The sequence below is a fragment of the Girardinichthys multiradiatus genome, chromosome 1, assembly GCF_021462225.1.
Source record: "Girardinichthys multiradiatus isolate DD_20200921_A chromosome 1, DD_fGirMul_XY1, whole genome shotgun sequence".
Lineage (NCBI taxonomy): Eukaryota > Metazoa > Chordata > Actinopteri > Cyprinodontiformes > Goodeidae > Girardinichthys > Girardinichthys multiradiatus.
In genome coordinates this window covers 1058761-1077361 of record NC_061794.1, presented here as the reverse complement: position 1 = coordinate 1077361, position 18601 = coordinate 1058761, and the positions used below count along the sequence as shown (strand labels likewise).

Sequence of the window (18601 nt, the reverse complement as noted above, 5' to 3'; positions counted from 1 at the left end):
TAGTTAGGTTATCTTACCTACCTTGATTTAGCGCTACTTGTTTCATATGACTCATAACAGGTGTTATTACATTCTGTTTTATCTTGACTGGTTCCCAGAAGTACCAGAAAAATAAAAAAATCAATATGAGAAAAAATATAAATACCCAGCAACGGAAAGCATTGTTCATCCATCTAAAAGTTATTTTGGCTGAAATTTTGACTCCTCTATGTGGTTCCAGGGTCTTAATTTTCTTCACTGACTTTCGGGTCTCTCCAGCCTCTAAATGTCTGTAAATCACTTCCCCTGGCGGAGCTTTCAACCGAAATGATCTTTTTACAATGTATAAGGTGAATCCAGGTTGATCTCAGTTATTTTTACTACTGTGGGAGTGGTTAGTAATACCTAATATGGGTCCTCCCATTTAGGTGAAATACCAATGTTTCTTTTTTACACTCCTTATTAACACCCAGTCTCCTGGTTCCACTAGTTGGTTTTCCTGCTGGGAAATAGAACATTCCTCATTAGTTTGATTTTGTTTCTGTTGCTTTTCTAACATACTCCTCATATAATCAGCTAGGTTAGCTTCTTCATCTAACTCCCACTGATTTATTTTTTTTAACTGTGGTAATTTCTATGGTCTTCCAAATAACGTTTCATAGGGTGTTAGCCCTGAGGTGCTTGTAATGTTTAGTTGGAAATAGTTCTATCCATTTAGAAAATGCATCTAGAATGACTAAACAAAACTTTTTTCCTTCACTGTGGTTTAACTCAATAAAATCCATATGAATTGTTTGTAAGGGGTATTTTGGTTTTGAAAATTGTCCCCTTCGTGGTCTTAAATTCTCTTGTGGATTATGTTTTGCACATGTTAAACATGTTCTACAAAAAACATTTTTTAATAAGAATTAAGAACTAAATCCATATGTTATATAATATTAATATATCTGTCCTACCCTTCCTCCCTGTTGAGACATTGTGAAACACGATGGCTCAATATTGCCGCCCATTTATATAGGTTCTTTGGTAAGACAGGTTTATTATCTGGTCAAATATAGTTTTCATCTTTTAATGCAGCTCCATGTTTTTTCCACATTTCTATCTCCTGTAGTGGGCTTTGTTGTTGCATTTTTTTAACACTATCTTTTGTCACCAATGCATATCCTGTTTGTATCTTCCCTCTCTCATCTTTTTTGGAGAAATCATTCACATACTATTTCGTGATCACTTCTAGTTTTTGCTTCTTTTTCTGCTAATTCTTGACAATCATGTTAATTTCCATCTTCAGCTTCTACACTCCATTTCAGTTCAAACGTCATTTTCAGCTCTTCCTCATATATTAGTTTGTTTAATGGAGTTACTATTTCTGCATAATTTGGCACCCAGTTTCTACAATAATTAGTTAGTCCAAGGAAGGACATCATTTGCTTTTTTGTTACTGGTTTTGGAGCTTGTAATATTGCAGTCTCTTTCTTCTACTATTGTGCGTCCCCCTGCGCTAAGATTGTGGCCTAGGTATTTAACCTCACTTTTACACAACTGAAGTTTCTTTTAACTGACATCATGTCCCTCTTCTGCTAAATGTTTTAATAATGCTATTGTGTCATTTTTACAGGTCTCCTCATCAGGAGAGGCTAATAGCACATCATCAACATATAGTAAAACCCGACTACCTCCTAGAGGGTCAAACTTGGCCATACTTGCACTCATTACCTGAGAGTATATAGTTGGACTTTCACAGTAGCCTTAAGGTAGTCTGGTATAAATATATCTTTGTCCCTCAACGGTGAATGCAAACCAGAACTGACTATCTTTATCTATAGGCACAGAGAAAAATGCATTGCTTATATTTCTGTTTTTGCTCTGATTTGAACAGGTAACACTCCTTTTACTAAACCCACATCAGTAGGGTCTTTTGACCATAACTTATCAGGGACTTCACTCAAGAACTGTTCCTCCTGTTCAGTAAGGAATATTTCTCATTGTTGCTTTGTATGCAAATGTATCCCTTCCTGCACCGTCACTGTCCAGAATATTAACTTTCTAGTTAATCCTGTGGATGCACTGATTTCTGTATTCATTGTTGTTGCAAACCAGTCTGTGGCATCTTTTTCCCTCTGCACTATTCTTCCCATGTCCTGCCACTTGAGTTCTTTATCCTTGAATAAAGATATGTGTGGAGGTGTCCGCATTTTGCAGAGCTTCCTAGTGTCTTCCGCTAACACTACTTCAACAACTGATGTACTGAGTTCTGCTTTTCTCTTTACTACAATATGTCCTTCTGAGGTTGGAATTAATGCTAACCCCAGATGTAGTAATCCATCTCATCCCAATAGATTCACCGGACACTCAGGAAACATTAGAATAGATAGCTGACATGACTGTCCATTGGGATCTCTTATCCAAACTGGTTCAGACTCACAGACTTGTGTCAATTTCCCACTAGCTGACCTTACTGTTATTTGCTGATCACTAAGTCTGGAATTTGGGATTGTTTCTCTACAGGTGGTCCTGCATGCTCCGGTATCACAAAGAAAAGTAATTGATTTTCCATTCAACAGTAAGGTAACTTCAGGTTTAATGCTATCTAGGGAGAGAAGGTCCTAGAAATTTAGGAGGACATCCTGCCCCTGTGTTTTTAGTTTTTTGTTTTCATCAGTGTCTGAGGTACTAGGAACAATTTCACTTGTTTTCTGTCCTAGTCATGCTGAATCATTATTTCTCCTCTCAGGACAGTCTCTGGCCAGATGTCCTTCTTTTCCACAAAACCAACACCCTGAGGTGTATTGTCTGTAGTTTCCTCTGCTCACTCCTCCTCTGACACCTGCGGTTTTGTCTTCTGCCTCTAAATCCTCCTCTTCCTCTGTTGTTCTGATAATAAATCTGTTCTTCTTCTTCTTGCTGAAAAAAAGATGTTGGCTATCTTTTTTTTTTTATCCTTCATTACTTTTTCTGCATGGAGGGCATGATTTACATAATCTTCTAGATTTGCTGTGGGGAACCCTATAAAATGTCTCCTTACCCAGGTATTAATTGCATCCCTGGAACCAGCATGTAGTGCATTTTTTAACTGATGTCGATAAGCTCCTTGCTCGTTTTCATCTTCTTGTAGACCACTATGTATTTTTAACATTTTTATCAGTCTAATCCTATATTCTTCAAAAGGTTCTTCCTCTTTTTGTTTCACTCTGGCTATTTCTGTGTAGTCAGCTCTGCGTTTGTATCTGACTGTAAGCATATCGATTAATCCCCTCACTTTGTTTGTTTTGTTGTTAAAAAGAGTAAAATATTTTCTAAGGTTACTCAGAGAAAAAAACCGTGTCATGCCATGAACCTCCGTGACATGCTGTATCAACAGCCTTCAGCATCTCAAAACAATAAAAAAAATTAACACAAATAAAACATACCATACAGCCATGGTGAGGATGGATTTATTCACCAAAGGGACTCATTTTAGCCCATCCAATCCTGTCAAACCTCATCAGATCTTTGGTACAAAACAAAAACTTTCCACCTACTCTTTTTACTCCCTGTCTTTTGTTCTGCTGTTCTACTTTGCAAGTCCATCAAAAATTACTTCTTAGCCCTCTGACCTTTGCTGCTTTCCACAAAAACGTCCATTCTTATCTCCTGCATCACATCTCTCTCTTTTTAGTTACTTTTAACCAATAATCTACATCCTCATAACCTTCTTTGTCCATTTTTCTTAAATCACGTGTACTTTTAATTATTGCATCCTATAGATTAACAGATTTTGTAGTTTAAACGACCATCATAATGATATGTGGTTATCCATTTATCTAAATATTTTAATTTTAATATTTGAATTTGATCCTGTGCTTCTATAAATTTCCAATCTTTGCATTGTTATCCATTTTTAGTTTATTTTACTCGCCCCTTTTCCCATTGTTTTAATTTAAATTTGGTCCAGCATATAAATACATAGGGTATTCTAAATGCTGGATTATTCTGCTCAGTAGGGTGACAGAAAAATCTCCATTTGTGGTAATTCTCACTTAAACTCTTTCGAGTGGAGAATTCTTGCCTTTGCATCCACAAAAGTTAGTCACTTACAATCCTACTGCTTTGGTATGAGGCAAAACCTAGTGGTTTAAATCCTCCATTTATTTCTCACATGCACACATTTTAAACGCGGAATTTTCTTAGTATTTTTGTTTAAATACTTAAACAGGACTCCGCCGTCCTGAAAAACACGGAATTTCAGTATTACTTCTAAATACTTCGAGGACTCCGCCATCCTACTTTTACCTGTTAGGGCCTAGGATTCACAGGGTTTTATTTCACGCAATGATCTCCAGTCATTCGTCACACTTTTTAATCCAAATTCAACTCACCACTTTGTCTTCTCCTCTCTCTCAGTGTTCCGTCAGCCGTCAGACCTCAGCGGACGGGCCAAGACCAAGTCCCGGAAAGGGTCTGTGAGTCTGATAACGACAGCCATGCGCACGGTCTTTACCGGTATCTACCAACCCGCTGGAATCATCAGGCGTATTTGGAATCTGGCTCCGAAGGACCAAATTAATGTCAGGTTTAAACAACCTACAATACTTGTATCACAAAAAGAAGAGAAAGACAAATAATTAGTTATTTCACTCGCAGCAAGGGGAACGGACAAAGATGTGTTTTCAGTTACAAATCTCTGGAGCAGAGACGCATGATGGAGTCATAGGACTGAGTCGGTGGTGGAGGTAAGTCTTCCAGATTGAATTTTCGTCAAAACTCCATTTCTCCCATTTCAACTTCTAATGCTGCAATTGAATATATTTTAAAAGCATCTGTACATATTCTTAAAACCTGATATTGGATATAATTTAACTTTTGGAGATTTGAATCTGCTTCTGAATTATAATTATATTATAAACTATGCACCCATAATCCAAGACTGACCTAATTAATCCAGTAAAAATAGCTTTCGATGAATTTCTATCAGCTCCCCACTCAGTTCCAACTAAACGCCTCATTATACTTCATACCTTCCTACTTTTATCTATTATTTTCTTAATGTCCACACCATGTTATTCTTTCAACAAACCACAACTCAAGAAATTTAAATTGTTTAAATCGTTCCAACGCCTGATCACATATTTTCAACTCAATCTTTTCATCAACTTTTTTCCGTGTGAAAAACATTTTAGCTTTGTCCACAGAAAACTTAAAACCCCATTTATATGACAATTTTTCTACAACTTAATTTGCCCCCTGCAGTGTCTTTACAATAAAACCCAAATTCCTTCTTCTTTTCTAAATTGCTCCATCATCAGCAGAGTGAAAATCCCATTGCAGTCTCTTTATTCATTTGAGCCTTTCTAATGTTAGGTTTATGATTGATTATTGATTGATTAATCTTGATCAATAATTATAATTACAAGTCATAATCTGACAAAATCAATTTCTTAACCAAAAATCTTCATTTATGAATCGAGACCAGATATGTTTCTGGTGTTGTAATTGTGGCTCAACGCCTCTGACAATTACAACCGTTGAATACTCCGTAATAATAACTATTGCCGGAGATGTCACTGTTTAATCGACCGTTTCTGCCGAAACGTGTGGAACTTGAACCTTATTTTGACTGACACATCACCTTTTGCACACCATGAAACACAAAACGCTCTCTTTATCTATGTGAATATTTATTAATTTTCACCTACTCAACATGCAAAATTCTACAAACACAGGGGAAACACATCTAAATAAGCAAAAATCAACAAACGGTAGTGGGTATGTATTGAGTCAACCAGCAGTTTATGACACTACAGACGAAGGAAAATGAGGATATGAAAGGGGGTGTGGTGGCGACTGGTGGGGGGTTGGAGCGCAGCTTCGATGGTCCTTTATGATCTTCTGATCATAAAACTTCCCCCTAACTCCTGAGCACAAAGGATTCTAACTTTTGGCGGCAAGCTAGCATAGTGAGATTGAAGACAAAGGAAAAAAAATGGAGAATTTTACCATGAGGTCGTTTTAACAGTCCAGTCTTGCAACGCACCCGCGTTCAGATAGTAAACACAAACAGCTCTGGGAACGCGGCGGATCCCGACATCAACATAACACATCAAAGCTCAATAAGCAAGGTTACATGCACATATTATTCAGAACACATGAGATCCTAACCAGCGATTCTGATCGCTTCTACAACCTCTGACCCTGCCCAGGCCTTCTAATAAAGAAATAAAAGATAAAATAAAAAAATTGGGTTTTACTTGGTGTCGTCTTCTTCCTGAGCGAGGGAATTCGAGCGAGGAAAAGTGGGGTTAAGTTAATTGTGCGTCCACAATCAACTTCAGGGAAAGCGGTCAGTCTTCGTCCTTCGGTCTTCTTGACAAAAAGGAAAAATATGATCTGACCATCAAAGTTGACTTGAAAATGAAACACGATAGCGGTTCTCAGTTACGTGTTAACTCATGTCATCGATCGGCAAAGTGGCCTTCCTATATAGTGCCCTGTGACGTCAGACTTGGGACGCCCAGTCATATCAGTCGCAATGCTCGATGGGATATGTAGGAGCGGGCTGTCCTGGGTACAAAATGGCCGATGCCATTGGAGGGGCACAGTGACGTCCAACAATGTGCAGATAATCCAATACTCAGCAAACAAGTGGTCCAACACTAATCTCATTCTCTAAACATAATACTAGATCCATTGTGCTTCTCCCTCTCCTGAAACCACTCTGATAAATTGATAGAAGACCTTTGTTTTCCATGTAACAATTTTTTATTTATCATTCTCGCCATTATTTTACATATGTTGGATGTTAAAGCTATATGCCGATCATTTTCTGGTTTTGATTAATCTTTCCCTGATTTTCGAATTGGTATAATCACTGCTTATTTCCAAAGTTTTGGCAATTCTCCATCCTCCCATAGCGAATATACAATTCTAATAAAATAGTTTTAGATATTTCCCGTCTCATATGAATTAAATGTTCCTGCCATGAGTTGCTGTAAATGACAATATCGTCAAGGTAAGCTGCAGTAAATGACTCCATACCTGACAGTACCTTATTAATCAGTCTTTGAAATGTGGCGGGTGCGCCATGAAGTCCAAAAGGCATCTTCGTAAACTGCCATAATCCCTGCGGGGTCCTAAAGGCAGTGACAGGCTTAGCATCTGTCAGAGGAACCTGCCAATATCCCTTGCAAAGATCTAAGGTACTTATATATTTAGCCTGCCCAACACATTCAATGAGACCATCCAACCTTGGTAATGGGTAGGCATCAAAATCTGATTAAGCATTTACCTTTCTAAAGTCAATACGAAAACAGATGCTCCCATCCTTCTTGATTACCAAAACCACCAGGTTGCTCCATTCACTGGTGGATGGTTCAATCATGCCAAGCTTCAACATGACCTCAATTTCCTCCTTCAATACAGGAGACATCTTCTCTGGAATACGATACATTCGTTGCCGAATGGGGACACTGGTCTTCAGATGAATATCGCGTTCTACCAAGACTGTTGAACCTGGTTGTTCTTTGAAGAGATCTGAAGAAATAATGTCCTCCAACTCCTGTTGCTGGTGAGGGTGTGATGAGAGAGGTCAAGTGAAATAACAGAGTCTTTTACAGATGGCATCTCAGCCTCATCATCATCTTCCTCTTCCACAGCATGCACAAAGCACTGATGACTAAGGGGCAGAGCCTGGGATTTCCACTCTTTAATCAGATTGATATGAAAGGTTTGCTTTGGGTTCCTTCTTTCAGGCATCTCAATCTCATAGGTGGTAGCACTTAGCTTCTTTACAACAGTGTATGGCCCCTGCCATTTTGCTAAAAGTTTATTGTCAGATGTTGGAAGTAATAAAAGAACCTTCTGACCTGGTTTGAAGGATCTGCACCTGGCCATTTTATCATACCAGGTCTGTTGCTGCTGTTGAACCTTCTCCAGGTGCCTTCTGACGAGGTTGGTTGTCTCCTCCATCTTCTGTCTCATATTTAAAATGTAGCTGATGACATTGGTTGACTGATCCCTCATGCCAGCCCAGGACTCTTGAAGAACATCCAGAGGGACCCTCAGCTGCCTGCCATACAGAAGTTCAAATGGAGAAAAGCCAGTGGATGCCTGTGGAACTTCACAATAAGCAAACAGAAGATAGGGTAACCACTTATCCCAGTCTTTGCCATTGACAGAAATAAATTTCTTCAACATACTCTTTAATGTCCTGTTGTACCTCTCCACCAGCCCATCAGTCTGTGGATGGTAGGGGGTGGTCCGAATATCCTTTATGCCCAACAATCTGTAGACCTGCTTAAGATTGTTTGACAAAAAGTTCGTACCTTGGTCAGTAAGTACTTCTGATGGAATCCCCACCCTAGAGAACAACTGGAGTAAATCATAAGCTATCTGTTTAGCTGTTATATCTCTAAGAGGAAAAGCCTCTGGATAGCATGTGCTATAGTCACATACCACCAGGATAAACCGATTTCCTGCTTGGGTCCGTTCAAGTCATTCCACAATGTCCATACCTATTCTGCTGAAAGGAACATCAATAATAGGTAAGGACTGCAGTGGATATTTTGGGACATTTTTTCCTCCTGACAGCTGACACACTGAACATGGATGGCAGTACTCTTTTATTTGATTATAAAGACCTGGCCAATAAAACCTAGCATAAATCCTATCATAGGTCTTTTTAAAACCCAAATGTCCTGCCCATGGAGCACCATGACCCACATTTAGCACTTGATCCCTTAGACTTTGTGGAACCACCAGTTTTTCTGAACCTGGTTTCCCCCCATGAAGATAAAGCAACCCATCCCTAAGGATATAATCACCCCCATCAGGCTGTTTACCCACTTCTCCATCAGTGATAGAAATTGCTTGATCAAAAAGACCCTTCAGTTATTCATCAGACTGTCGTAATCTCTGGAAGTCAACTTGTGAACCCACAATGTTCCCTCAAGATCCGGCAATCCCAATGATGTTTGCCTAACTGTGCCTGCCATTTTCTGAAGCCTTCTTTGTTGTTCACTTTTCCTCACTTTAACCACACTCTCAAAATGAAGATTAACATTAAAGGGCAGTTCTTGCAGAAGATTTAGTTCATCAGTAGTCTCAAAGTTTATTTGCTGGCCTGCCTCCACCTGGACCACCACCCAAACCAAATCCCACAGACTTACCCTGCATTAAGCTGGCCTTCTGTTGAAGGTTGTGTCGGAAGGTTTTTGGTCCCCGTCTTGCAGCCAAGAAGTTTTCAACAAGTTCTGCTGCTTCTTGTGCCGATGCTGGGTTCCTCTCTTTGACCCATATTCTCAGCTCTGGTGACAAAGAACTGTAGAACTGTTCCAAGATGAGAATCTCCCCAATATCATCCTTTCTTTTTCCCTGAGGTTGCATCCATTTCAGGTAAAGGTCTTTCAGACGGTTATAGAACTCTCGGGGGGTTTCATTCACACGGACCTCCGGCTCTCTAAATCGTTGTCGGTACATTTCTTCATTAATCTCATACTTTGTTAAGATGGCTGCCTTTACTTCAGCATAATCACAAGAATCCTCTGCAGCCATAGCCACATATGCTGCTCGGGCCCTACCGGTGAGATGAGGTACCAACCTTATTGCCCAGTCCCTCTCGGGCCACCGGTATGCTGTTGCTAACCTTTCAAAGGTTGTCAGGTATTGTTCAATGTCATCTCCCTCCTCAAACTTTGGAATATCCGATTGAGTCCATGCACTTTGTACTGGCTCACCTTTAGATTGATGCTGAGAAGCTGGCTCTACATCTGCTTCTAAAGAGGGGCCGGCTTGAGCTTCATCTTCAGTCTTCTGCTGCTTCCCCAGATCATCTCTCAGATTGCCAACTTCCACTTGTATCTGGTGCCATCTCCTTTCTTGCTTACTCTTTTCTTTGTCCCACCTTTCAACAAAGTCACTCTGGAACTGAAGACATCTTTCCAGCATGCCAGCAATGTTGCTCATGTCCACAGATGCTGTTTCATCACTGGACTGACCTGTAGCTCCTTCCTGCTCTGGCTCCTCCACTGGCGCTGCTTCTGCCACTTAGAGGCTTTTCGTCTGCTGCTTTGGACCCATAATTAGCGCATATCTGGACATCGGCATCGCATCCCACTCCTGACACCAAGTGTTGGTTTGCGACAAAAAAAATCAGACAGAATCCAGAAATTGTAGAGCTCTGACTTGTTTTTCTATTCAGTTCTTCAAACATTTCATTCCAGTTCACAGCATTGACATACATTCCAACCACAGGAGGGAGAGCTTCCCCCTGATCTAACACACCTGGCGTTTAAAGCATTGGCTCCTACCTGGACTAATTAAGGGGTGGAGTCAACCTTTACATTTCCAGATAGAAAAACATTTGTACTAAACTATATTCCTAGAACAATATTTACATAATTACAACTAACAACTTCAAAAGTAAAACAAAAACACTGTGGTCCCAATCAAATCCAGAAAACATCTCCCCTCTCTCTCAAACAATGGATTTTCCCAGTGAGGCTGATTGAAAACACCAGGTCCTTGTCAGCACTGCTCATGGGCGCACTTCCATGGCAACACAAGACCAGGTGACCTCAAAGAGAAGAGAGAATGATTAAAACAAAATATTAAATAAAGCAAATAACTTCCTCCCAACAAAGCAATACATTTACCAACTAAATAAGAATATTAGAAGTACAAAAAAAAAAAAACAGCACCTGTTAGGGAGGGTGTAAGTCCCTCACACCGCCCCGATGCGAAATTTGCTATCCACGCTTTGTGTCACACGCTCACTCTCTGATGTTCTGCGTGACGGTAGTCACAATTTGATAGATAGATAGATAGATAGATAGATAGATAGATAGATAGATAGATAGATAGATAGATAGATAGATAGATAGATAGATAGATAGATAGATAGATAGATAGATAGATAGATAGATAGATAGATAGATAGATAGATAGATAGATAGATAGATAGATAGATAGATAGATAGATAGATAGATAGATAGATAGATAGATAGATAGATAGATAGATAGATAGATAGATAGATAGATAGATAGATAGATAGATAGATAGATAGATAGATAGATAGATAGATAGATAGATAGATAGATAGATAGATAGATAGATAGATAGATAGATAGATAGATAGATAGATAGATAGATAGATAGATAGATAGATAGATAGATAGATAGATAGATAGATAGATAGATAGATAGATAGATAGATAGATAGATAGATAGATAGATAGATAGATAGATAGATAGATAGATAGATAGATAGATAGATAGATAGATAGATAGATAGATAGATAGATAGATAGATAGATAGATAGATAGATAGATAGATAGATAGATAGATAGAATCGTTACTGCCATTTTAAATCATTACTACTCTGTGCTGTGTAATTATATAAATGTATACATTTTCATTCAAACCATAAGCTGAGAATGCATATAATCATCATCCAGTGTTAGAATTGTTGAGAAACCTGTATTATACTTAATATAATTTATAAATATGTATGACTAATGTATTCAGTCTCAATCTGTTTATCAAGTAATGGAATATTTGCCATCAAAGACATTAAGGTGGGAGAATTCTTGCTTGAGTACAATGGAAGACACATCACTGGCTCAGAAGGAGAGGCTCTGTTCAAGTATTCAGATGCAGATGCTGCATTTTTGTATTTCTACTCCATTCAGGTACAGACTCTCTGATAAGAACAATTGAATTAAAGTTGCAAATACCATCAATGTTTAATCATATTGCTAAATATAAAAAATACATATTTTTTACTATGCAGTGTTGATGGCTGTAACAATACACGTCTTGGAAGATTCATCAATAACGATCACATCAAACCAAATAGCAAAGTTAAAATAGTAAGTGTGCAGTCAAGTCACCCTATGTTCTTTTTATTTATTCTGTTTTATTCATACCATATATACCAGTGCGTCTAAAAATAATATCATTTTACATTATCATTGAAGAGCTGACTGTTTAACTGACAGTAATGCTGATTTTTGTGTCTGTGCTTATGTAAACAACCGATACAACAGAATAATCCACATCTGTGTGTGTTTGCAATCACTAAAATAAATGCGGGAGAAGAAATTGTTTACAACTCCAGAGATCCTGTCAAGTGAGACGTATTTCTATTTCTGTTTCTATGTTAGTTAATACAAAACTAATCTCAGGGACTTCTCCATTTAACTGGGTGGTGGGAACTCTCATTCTTACAAATATAAATGATTTAATAATACTAAATTTACATTAATTCCTTTTAAGCATTTATTATTTTTAATGGCATTATTGAATGTTATTATTAAATGTTAGGTACTGTATTTCCGTTTGTACACTGTCTGTAACAAGTTGTATGAGTCAAGTTTTTCTCTTGCCTTAGTAAAGATTGATATTTTACATGACAAGGCAACTTTATTTTGAAATACTGTCAATCTTCAAACCTTTGAGAACCTGAAATGCTTGATTTCATGCTCTAAATGCCATTTGTTCGAGAAAGCCATAGCTTCCTTCTCTGATGGCCACATAGAAAAGAGGGTAGAGATATATAGAAGTTATTTCTTTCATCTGTATTCTGATTATTGTAGAAATGCTCTCACATTAGTAACTTCCCACACGTATTTAATGTCTTAATTTTATATTTACATAATCTCATAGGGTTTTTTTTAATGCATTTTCAAGGAATCTCGACAGAAGACTTCATTTGAAAATCTTGACTTGAAGCCCGGCGTGATGAAAATTGATGACCTTGTTTTCAACACAAATTGTTTTTCCAAAGATTTTTCCAGCACACTTTCACAACTGTTTTGTCGCAGTGAAACGAGTTGCTAAACATATTTCCAAAAACAAACTTTAAATGGCTTGTTTCCTGTGTTCAAGAAAATTTACAAGCAGATCATCTTTTGCAACCTACAGCTGTGTTGGAAGACCCTTACTTTGCCTATGTTGTCTCCCCTCTCTGTGAATACAGCCTGATCAAACTGATTGAAAACAAGGATTTTCCTGAGAGACTAAGCCTGATCGGCAGTTTTAGACTACAGATCTGCCAGGAGTTATTGCTGGAACTTCAGGAACTCCACTCACGTGGAAATTTGCACAGAGATCTGAAGCCTGAAAATATTTTATTTGGTAAAATAATGTTTAGGGATGAACATACTTTAATATGAATTTTGATGTATACATTTTGATAATGTTTTGTTGTCATTTTGTGGAAGGTGTTTTAACTGGTAAATGATTATGCGGTATTTAACTTTTCTACAGACATCAACAATAAACTGTATATTGCAGACTTTTGAGCAAGCAGAAAACTGGATCTAGCACAATCCACATTGTATTCACAAATGGCTGTGGTCCTGTGTTGCTTTTGTATGTCTGCTCTGTCTTCTCAAACCCCCAGTTGGTCATGGCGGTGCCATTTCACACTGAGCCTGGTTCGGCTGGAGACTGCTGCGATGGTGTCAGGGGTTAATCTTGTAACCGGTGGGTTGCTGGTTCGATCCCCCTGCTGATGGTGGTCAGCAGGCTCAGTGGCACCTGTGTATGGCAGCCTTACTTCTGTCAGTGTGCCCCAGGGCAGCTGTGGCTACAATGTAGCTCACCCCTGTCAGTGTATGAACGTGTGTATGAATAGGTGGATGACTGAATGTAGTGTGAAGCGCTTTGGGGTCACTGGGGACTTGATAAAGCGCTATACAAGTACAGGCCATTTACCATTTAAAGGGGAGTTTTCTTCTCCACTGTCGCTACATGCTTGCTAGGTATGAGAGATTGCTGCAATCGACACAATGCGAGCGACAGTCCTCTGTTGCTACATGCTCATCCAGGAGAAGTAAAGCTTGTTACATACTCTGCGAGAACCCAAAAATGTCTCGCTTCTCGTGGAGTATATGACAAGTTTAATTTCTGCAAGTGAATGACACGATGCAATCTGCTGGGTTTCCTTAGATAGAAAACTTTTTATTGTTATTGTTATTAGATCAAGAACAAGTCAGAAACTCTGTGAGCTTAAAATTACTTTTAATAAAATTTGCTTTAACTTAACTTCTGTATCTTGTAATGTTTTGTAGTAATAAGATTATTTCCTTCAAACATTGTAATAGTTCTGAAATGAGCTGTGGTTAGCTCATCACAATTTTAGTGGCCATTAACATACCAGTTAAACTGTATGCAGTGTAGCCCTTTATTTTAATAGTGTTGATCTTAAAACATAAGACATTCACTAAATCTCAGCCAATATATTTTTATACAAAAACAATCAAGAGAATATTTTGTTGAGTTTTTTTTTTTTTTGGCTGAAATGTATGATGAAATTAGCTTATTTGTTATTTTCATACAAGTTAGAGTGTGCTATCTAAGAATGAGCTTTTGTCAACATGTACCTGTGAACTGTGGACATCTGTCAAAACACACAGTACAACTATGGAGTCTTTTTCTGTAATTCAAATAAAAAGTAAAATGCATATCTTTAAGTGTAGACTGAGCACACAAATATAATGACATTTTTTTATTTACATCCAGTGCTTATGAAAACTGGTGAGTTGAGTATTCTGGAACTGATCAAGTCTAATGCTCTATTCAAAGTCTGATGTTAAATAATTTTTTTAATAATGAATTAAAACATAAAATAAAGTAGGCCTATATTTCGACTGTCTATTTTATTTCTAATTCTACCCTGGTTATTTTTCTATTTTTGTTCCTTTTTAAATCTATAATCCTTTTTACTCTCCTGCTTTCTGTGTAACCCTATTCACACCAGGAAAGTCCTTTGGTCCGTTTGTTTGGTCCAGACCAAAAGCGAACTGTATTTGTTTCATTTGGTGCGGTTTGTTTTCACATTGTACTTTTTACAAGTGAACTATTACTGGTAAACAAAGCTACGCGGGTGACGATCATTGTTCCCATTGGACAGAAATGACGGGAGCGGGACAGAGCACAGACCCGGACATTTAGGAAAATAACTGTAGACGTGCTGCGTTCAGCACCTCTGTTCTGCATATTTGTGCCATTATTACAGCTGCAATATTATTGTGAGGGTGAAGAGCAGCTCATTCAACACAGATTTTGAGATGTTCCATTTCTAATGTTGGAACCCCGTCGGAGAATGCGTGCTGAACGCCGACGTTCTCTACGTGCCTTGTCCCACAACAAGCCGGTAGCGTTGCTAAGCAACACACAGCTTATCAGGTATGATTACCTTACAACACACACCTTTGCTATCGGCTACGGTGGCTTTTTATGTCCAAAGAAATGTACGCTTTTTGTAGTTGGTTCAGATCAGGGCCGGTTTGTATTCAGACCATAAGCGAACCGCACCAGAGTCCGTTTGGAAGCGGACCGAGACCACCTCAAAAAGTGGGTCTCGGTCCGGTTGTTTGGTCTGGACCAGGGTTCGCTTGAGTGTATTCACACATAGTATGAAACTAAATGATTTTAATTCACAACAATTTCCCCTTTTGACCTCTGCAAAAAAGGTCAACATTCAAAGATGTAACAATGATAAGTAACAACATAAAAAAAGGGATTATAAGGTCAAAATATGCACACCAAAAGATTAGTACTCTGCAAAGCAATGAAGGAAAGCAATGAATTACAGCTGGGCCACTAATTCCCAACCTTCAGCAACAACGTTTTGCATCATATTATATGGAGTTGGCTGATGAATGAGTGCACCTTTTTCAATAGTTGACGTTATAAGCCTCACTGTAAGAGAGCGAATACATGGCACACAAAAACATCCACATGTGACTAAAATACCCAAAAATACAGACAATGAAATCAGCAATGACATGTTTATATTCTTCCACTTACCAAAGGTGTTGGTGAGCCACTCCTCCAGTCCCCCGCCAATTCCTGAATGTTCATGCTTTGCCTTACTTAACGTATGCCAGCCGTCTAACACTCGAGTAGCTGAACCATCAGGGGCAGTATTATTAGGAATAAAGGTAAAGCACATGTCACCAAAACATTGCACACATTCCACCCTTTTCAGCCAACATGTCCAGAGCCAATCTATTCTGCACAGCCAACTGTTCTGCCAACCCTTCAACCGAGTCTCGTGTCAGATATGCCAACCTTAAGACATTGTAATGGATGTAATTGATCCTGTCCACATTCTTATTTGGGGTTACAGGAAAAACTGCTGAAATTACAAGTAAATTTTCGAAAACAGCTGCCACTTGATCAACTAATTATACTCGTCAGGAACTCCACGCGGAACACCAATTGCATCAATATAACTTAATGAACTGTCCATAAGATCAAAGGACCTGGTCTTCCTCACCTTTCCTCCATGTGGTGATTTCCCCCCCCCCACAGAAGCAATGGAGCTACCAGCCTCACCATTGCACAGCTTCCTACTGCCATAGGGGGAACCTGGACTAACAAAGTATTTCCACCACAATAATAATATAAACCTTCTCGGGCCCAGTGTCCTACAATGCCAGCTGGGTAAGTTGTGTTACACCATGACGGAGAGACAGTTCCCAGTTTTAACTTTGATCTATTAGTAACCCCTGTAAAATTGAAACAAGGATAATCATATCCCTCACTCCGAGGAGAAAAAGGGCCTACCCGTGAGCTATTGTTAATTACCGGGAACACATCTGCTAAGGCATGACATGCAGGGTTTTCTCTACCATGAGTTAACAAAATCATACATTTAAATCCTAGTGGATCCGCCTTCTCATATATGGGAGCAGGCATAGTGACCAGAGTTGGTCTGGCAGCCGCACATGCTATACAATTGCTCATGGTCGGCTCACGTGCTGTCTGAGCCGTCCATGTCAACCACAATTTGGACTCTGTAAATCCCAGAGCCCCTTGGATAACATCTTCTGGGGTTAAGGTGTTGTAATCTATTTGAACCACAGGGGTTTCTACTTCATGTCCTTTGACTTTAGAAGAAACAAGATTATTTCTAACAAGTCTACCCTCATCTCGTGCTATCCATCCTGGCAAATCAACTCCTAAATACATATAAAATCCGGAACTCATATTCCCACATCTAAGAGTAGGTGGCATTATTGTAATGTTAGGGTTGTGGTAGGAGTTGCTCTATATTCCCCCAATGCGGAGTAATATTGGATTAATACCTCCAGTTGCCAATTTACCCTTCGCTTGCCCTCTGGCCAAAGTCACCAAATGCTGAAATGTTTCTGCATATGGATTATCTGACAGTATTCTGCCTTATTTAGTGTCCCAAATGACAAAACCCAGCATGATGATGTTCTCCATACCATCCACCGCGCCTTTCTGATAGATACTCAGATACACATTTAAACACAGCACAGAGGTCAAACTGAAATGTGGTGTCCGAACCGAGTACATAATCCAATTTAATACTTCCATATTCTTTAATGCATGGATCTGATGGTTCAGTCGTTTTCTGGAGTAGATGACGACGGCTGCGGAGATTGGGACTGGAAGGGTGCTCACCACTCTGGAAAACATCACACAACAAGCATATGAGTATTACCACAAGTGTCATTATCAAACCTCCCCCACATTTCCATTTTCAACTAACATCCCAAAAATGCATCGCCATTGTTATTCTTTGTACCTGATGAATACAACTTACCCAGGAGCTCATAATCTGCACACACTGTGGGATTTACTTAAATGTCATACATCAAATAAATAAAAGAACAATAACATAAACAACAAAGATTAATAAACAGAGAAAGAAACACTACATTCAATGATCACATAATCGGGATCAAGAGTCATATATATTCCTGATTCTCAGTCTTCAATTTATCTGCTGATTAGTTGAATGTAATGACTCCTTGTAGTGGATAAATCCTCTTCTTTTAATCTTTTGTTGTTTTTATATTTTTTTCCAAAGTTAGATGTTCAAAGGTTTCAGCTTCAACACTTACTAAATTGAAGCTGAATGTATAACCCGCCGTAGTTTTAGCTGCTAAATCTGCTCCAGCATTTCCCTTTGCAGTCATACTGTTTGATAAATCACGACCTCCACATTTGATTATAGCTACCCTTTTAGGCAACAACAAAGCCTCTGCCAAAAATCTCATTTCATTTTCATGTTTGATCGGCTTCTGTGCTGCAGTCACAAATCCACATCTCAACCATTGTTTCAAATCAACATGTACAGCTCTTGTTACATCAGCAGAATCAGTAAAGATATTTACATCCTGGCCTTCTGTCAGCCTCAAGGCTTCAATTACTGCCACCAGTTCAGTTCTTTGTGCTGACTGAGCTCCAGACAGTCTTTCTGCTTTTAACTGTGAATCCCTGCGGTAAATGCTCCACTACTGCATAGGCAGCTTCAAGGCCATCCATGTCATGTTTAAAACAGCATCCATCAGTAAAAATGTTGCGGACACTGTTTCCAGACAGTGGTTGTGATTCCAGGTCTGGCCTGACTTTATCCTCTGTCAAAAGCAGGGCCACAGTCATGTGGCTCCCCCGTTCCCATTTGCTCAGCCATGTTTACCCCTTCGTGTGTAAAAGTTAGATTTGGAGCCTACAAAACCCTGCTAAGGCGCTGTTGTCGTAATATAGTTAAAGTGAAATTTTCTGAGTTTACATATGCGACCACACTGTGTGATGTTAATACAGTGAGTGGGTAGCCCATAACAATATGTGTAGTTTTTTGAATAGCTTTGACAATGCCTGCTGT

The 18601-nt window shown here is 38.9% G+C and overlaps 1 protein-coding gene across 1 annotated transcript; it reads right to left on the bottom strand.

The window, feature by feature from the left end:
* Positions 1-6695: 6695 nt before the first annotated feature.
* LOC124875338 lies at positions 6696-10166 on the bottom strand. The gene is made up of 3 exons (XM_047377449.1): positions 9120-10166; positions 8151-8244; positions 6696-8069 (listed from the first exon to the last, which is right to left on the bottom strand). The coding sequence occupies exons 1-2, from the start codon at positions 9913-9915 to the stop codon at positions 8186-8188; spliced, it is 855 nt and encodes a 284-aa protein (XP_047233405.1). The 5' UTR covers positions 9916-10166; the 3' UTR covers positions 6696-8069; positions 8151-8185.
* Positions 10167-18601: the final 8435 nt, after the last annotated feature.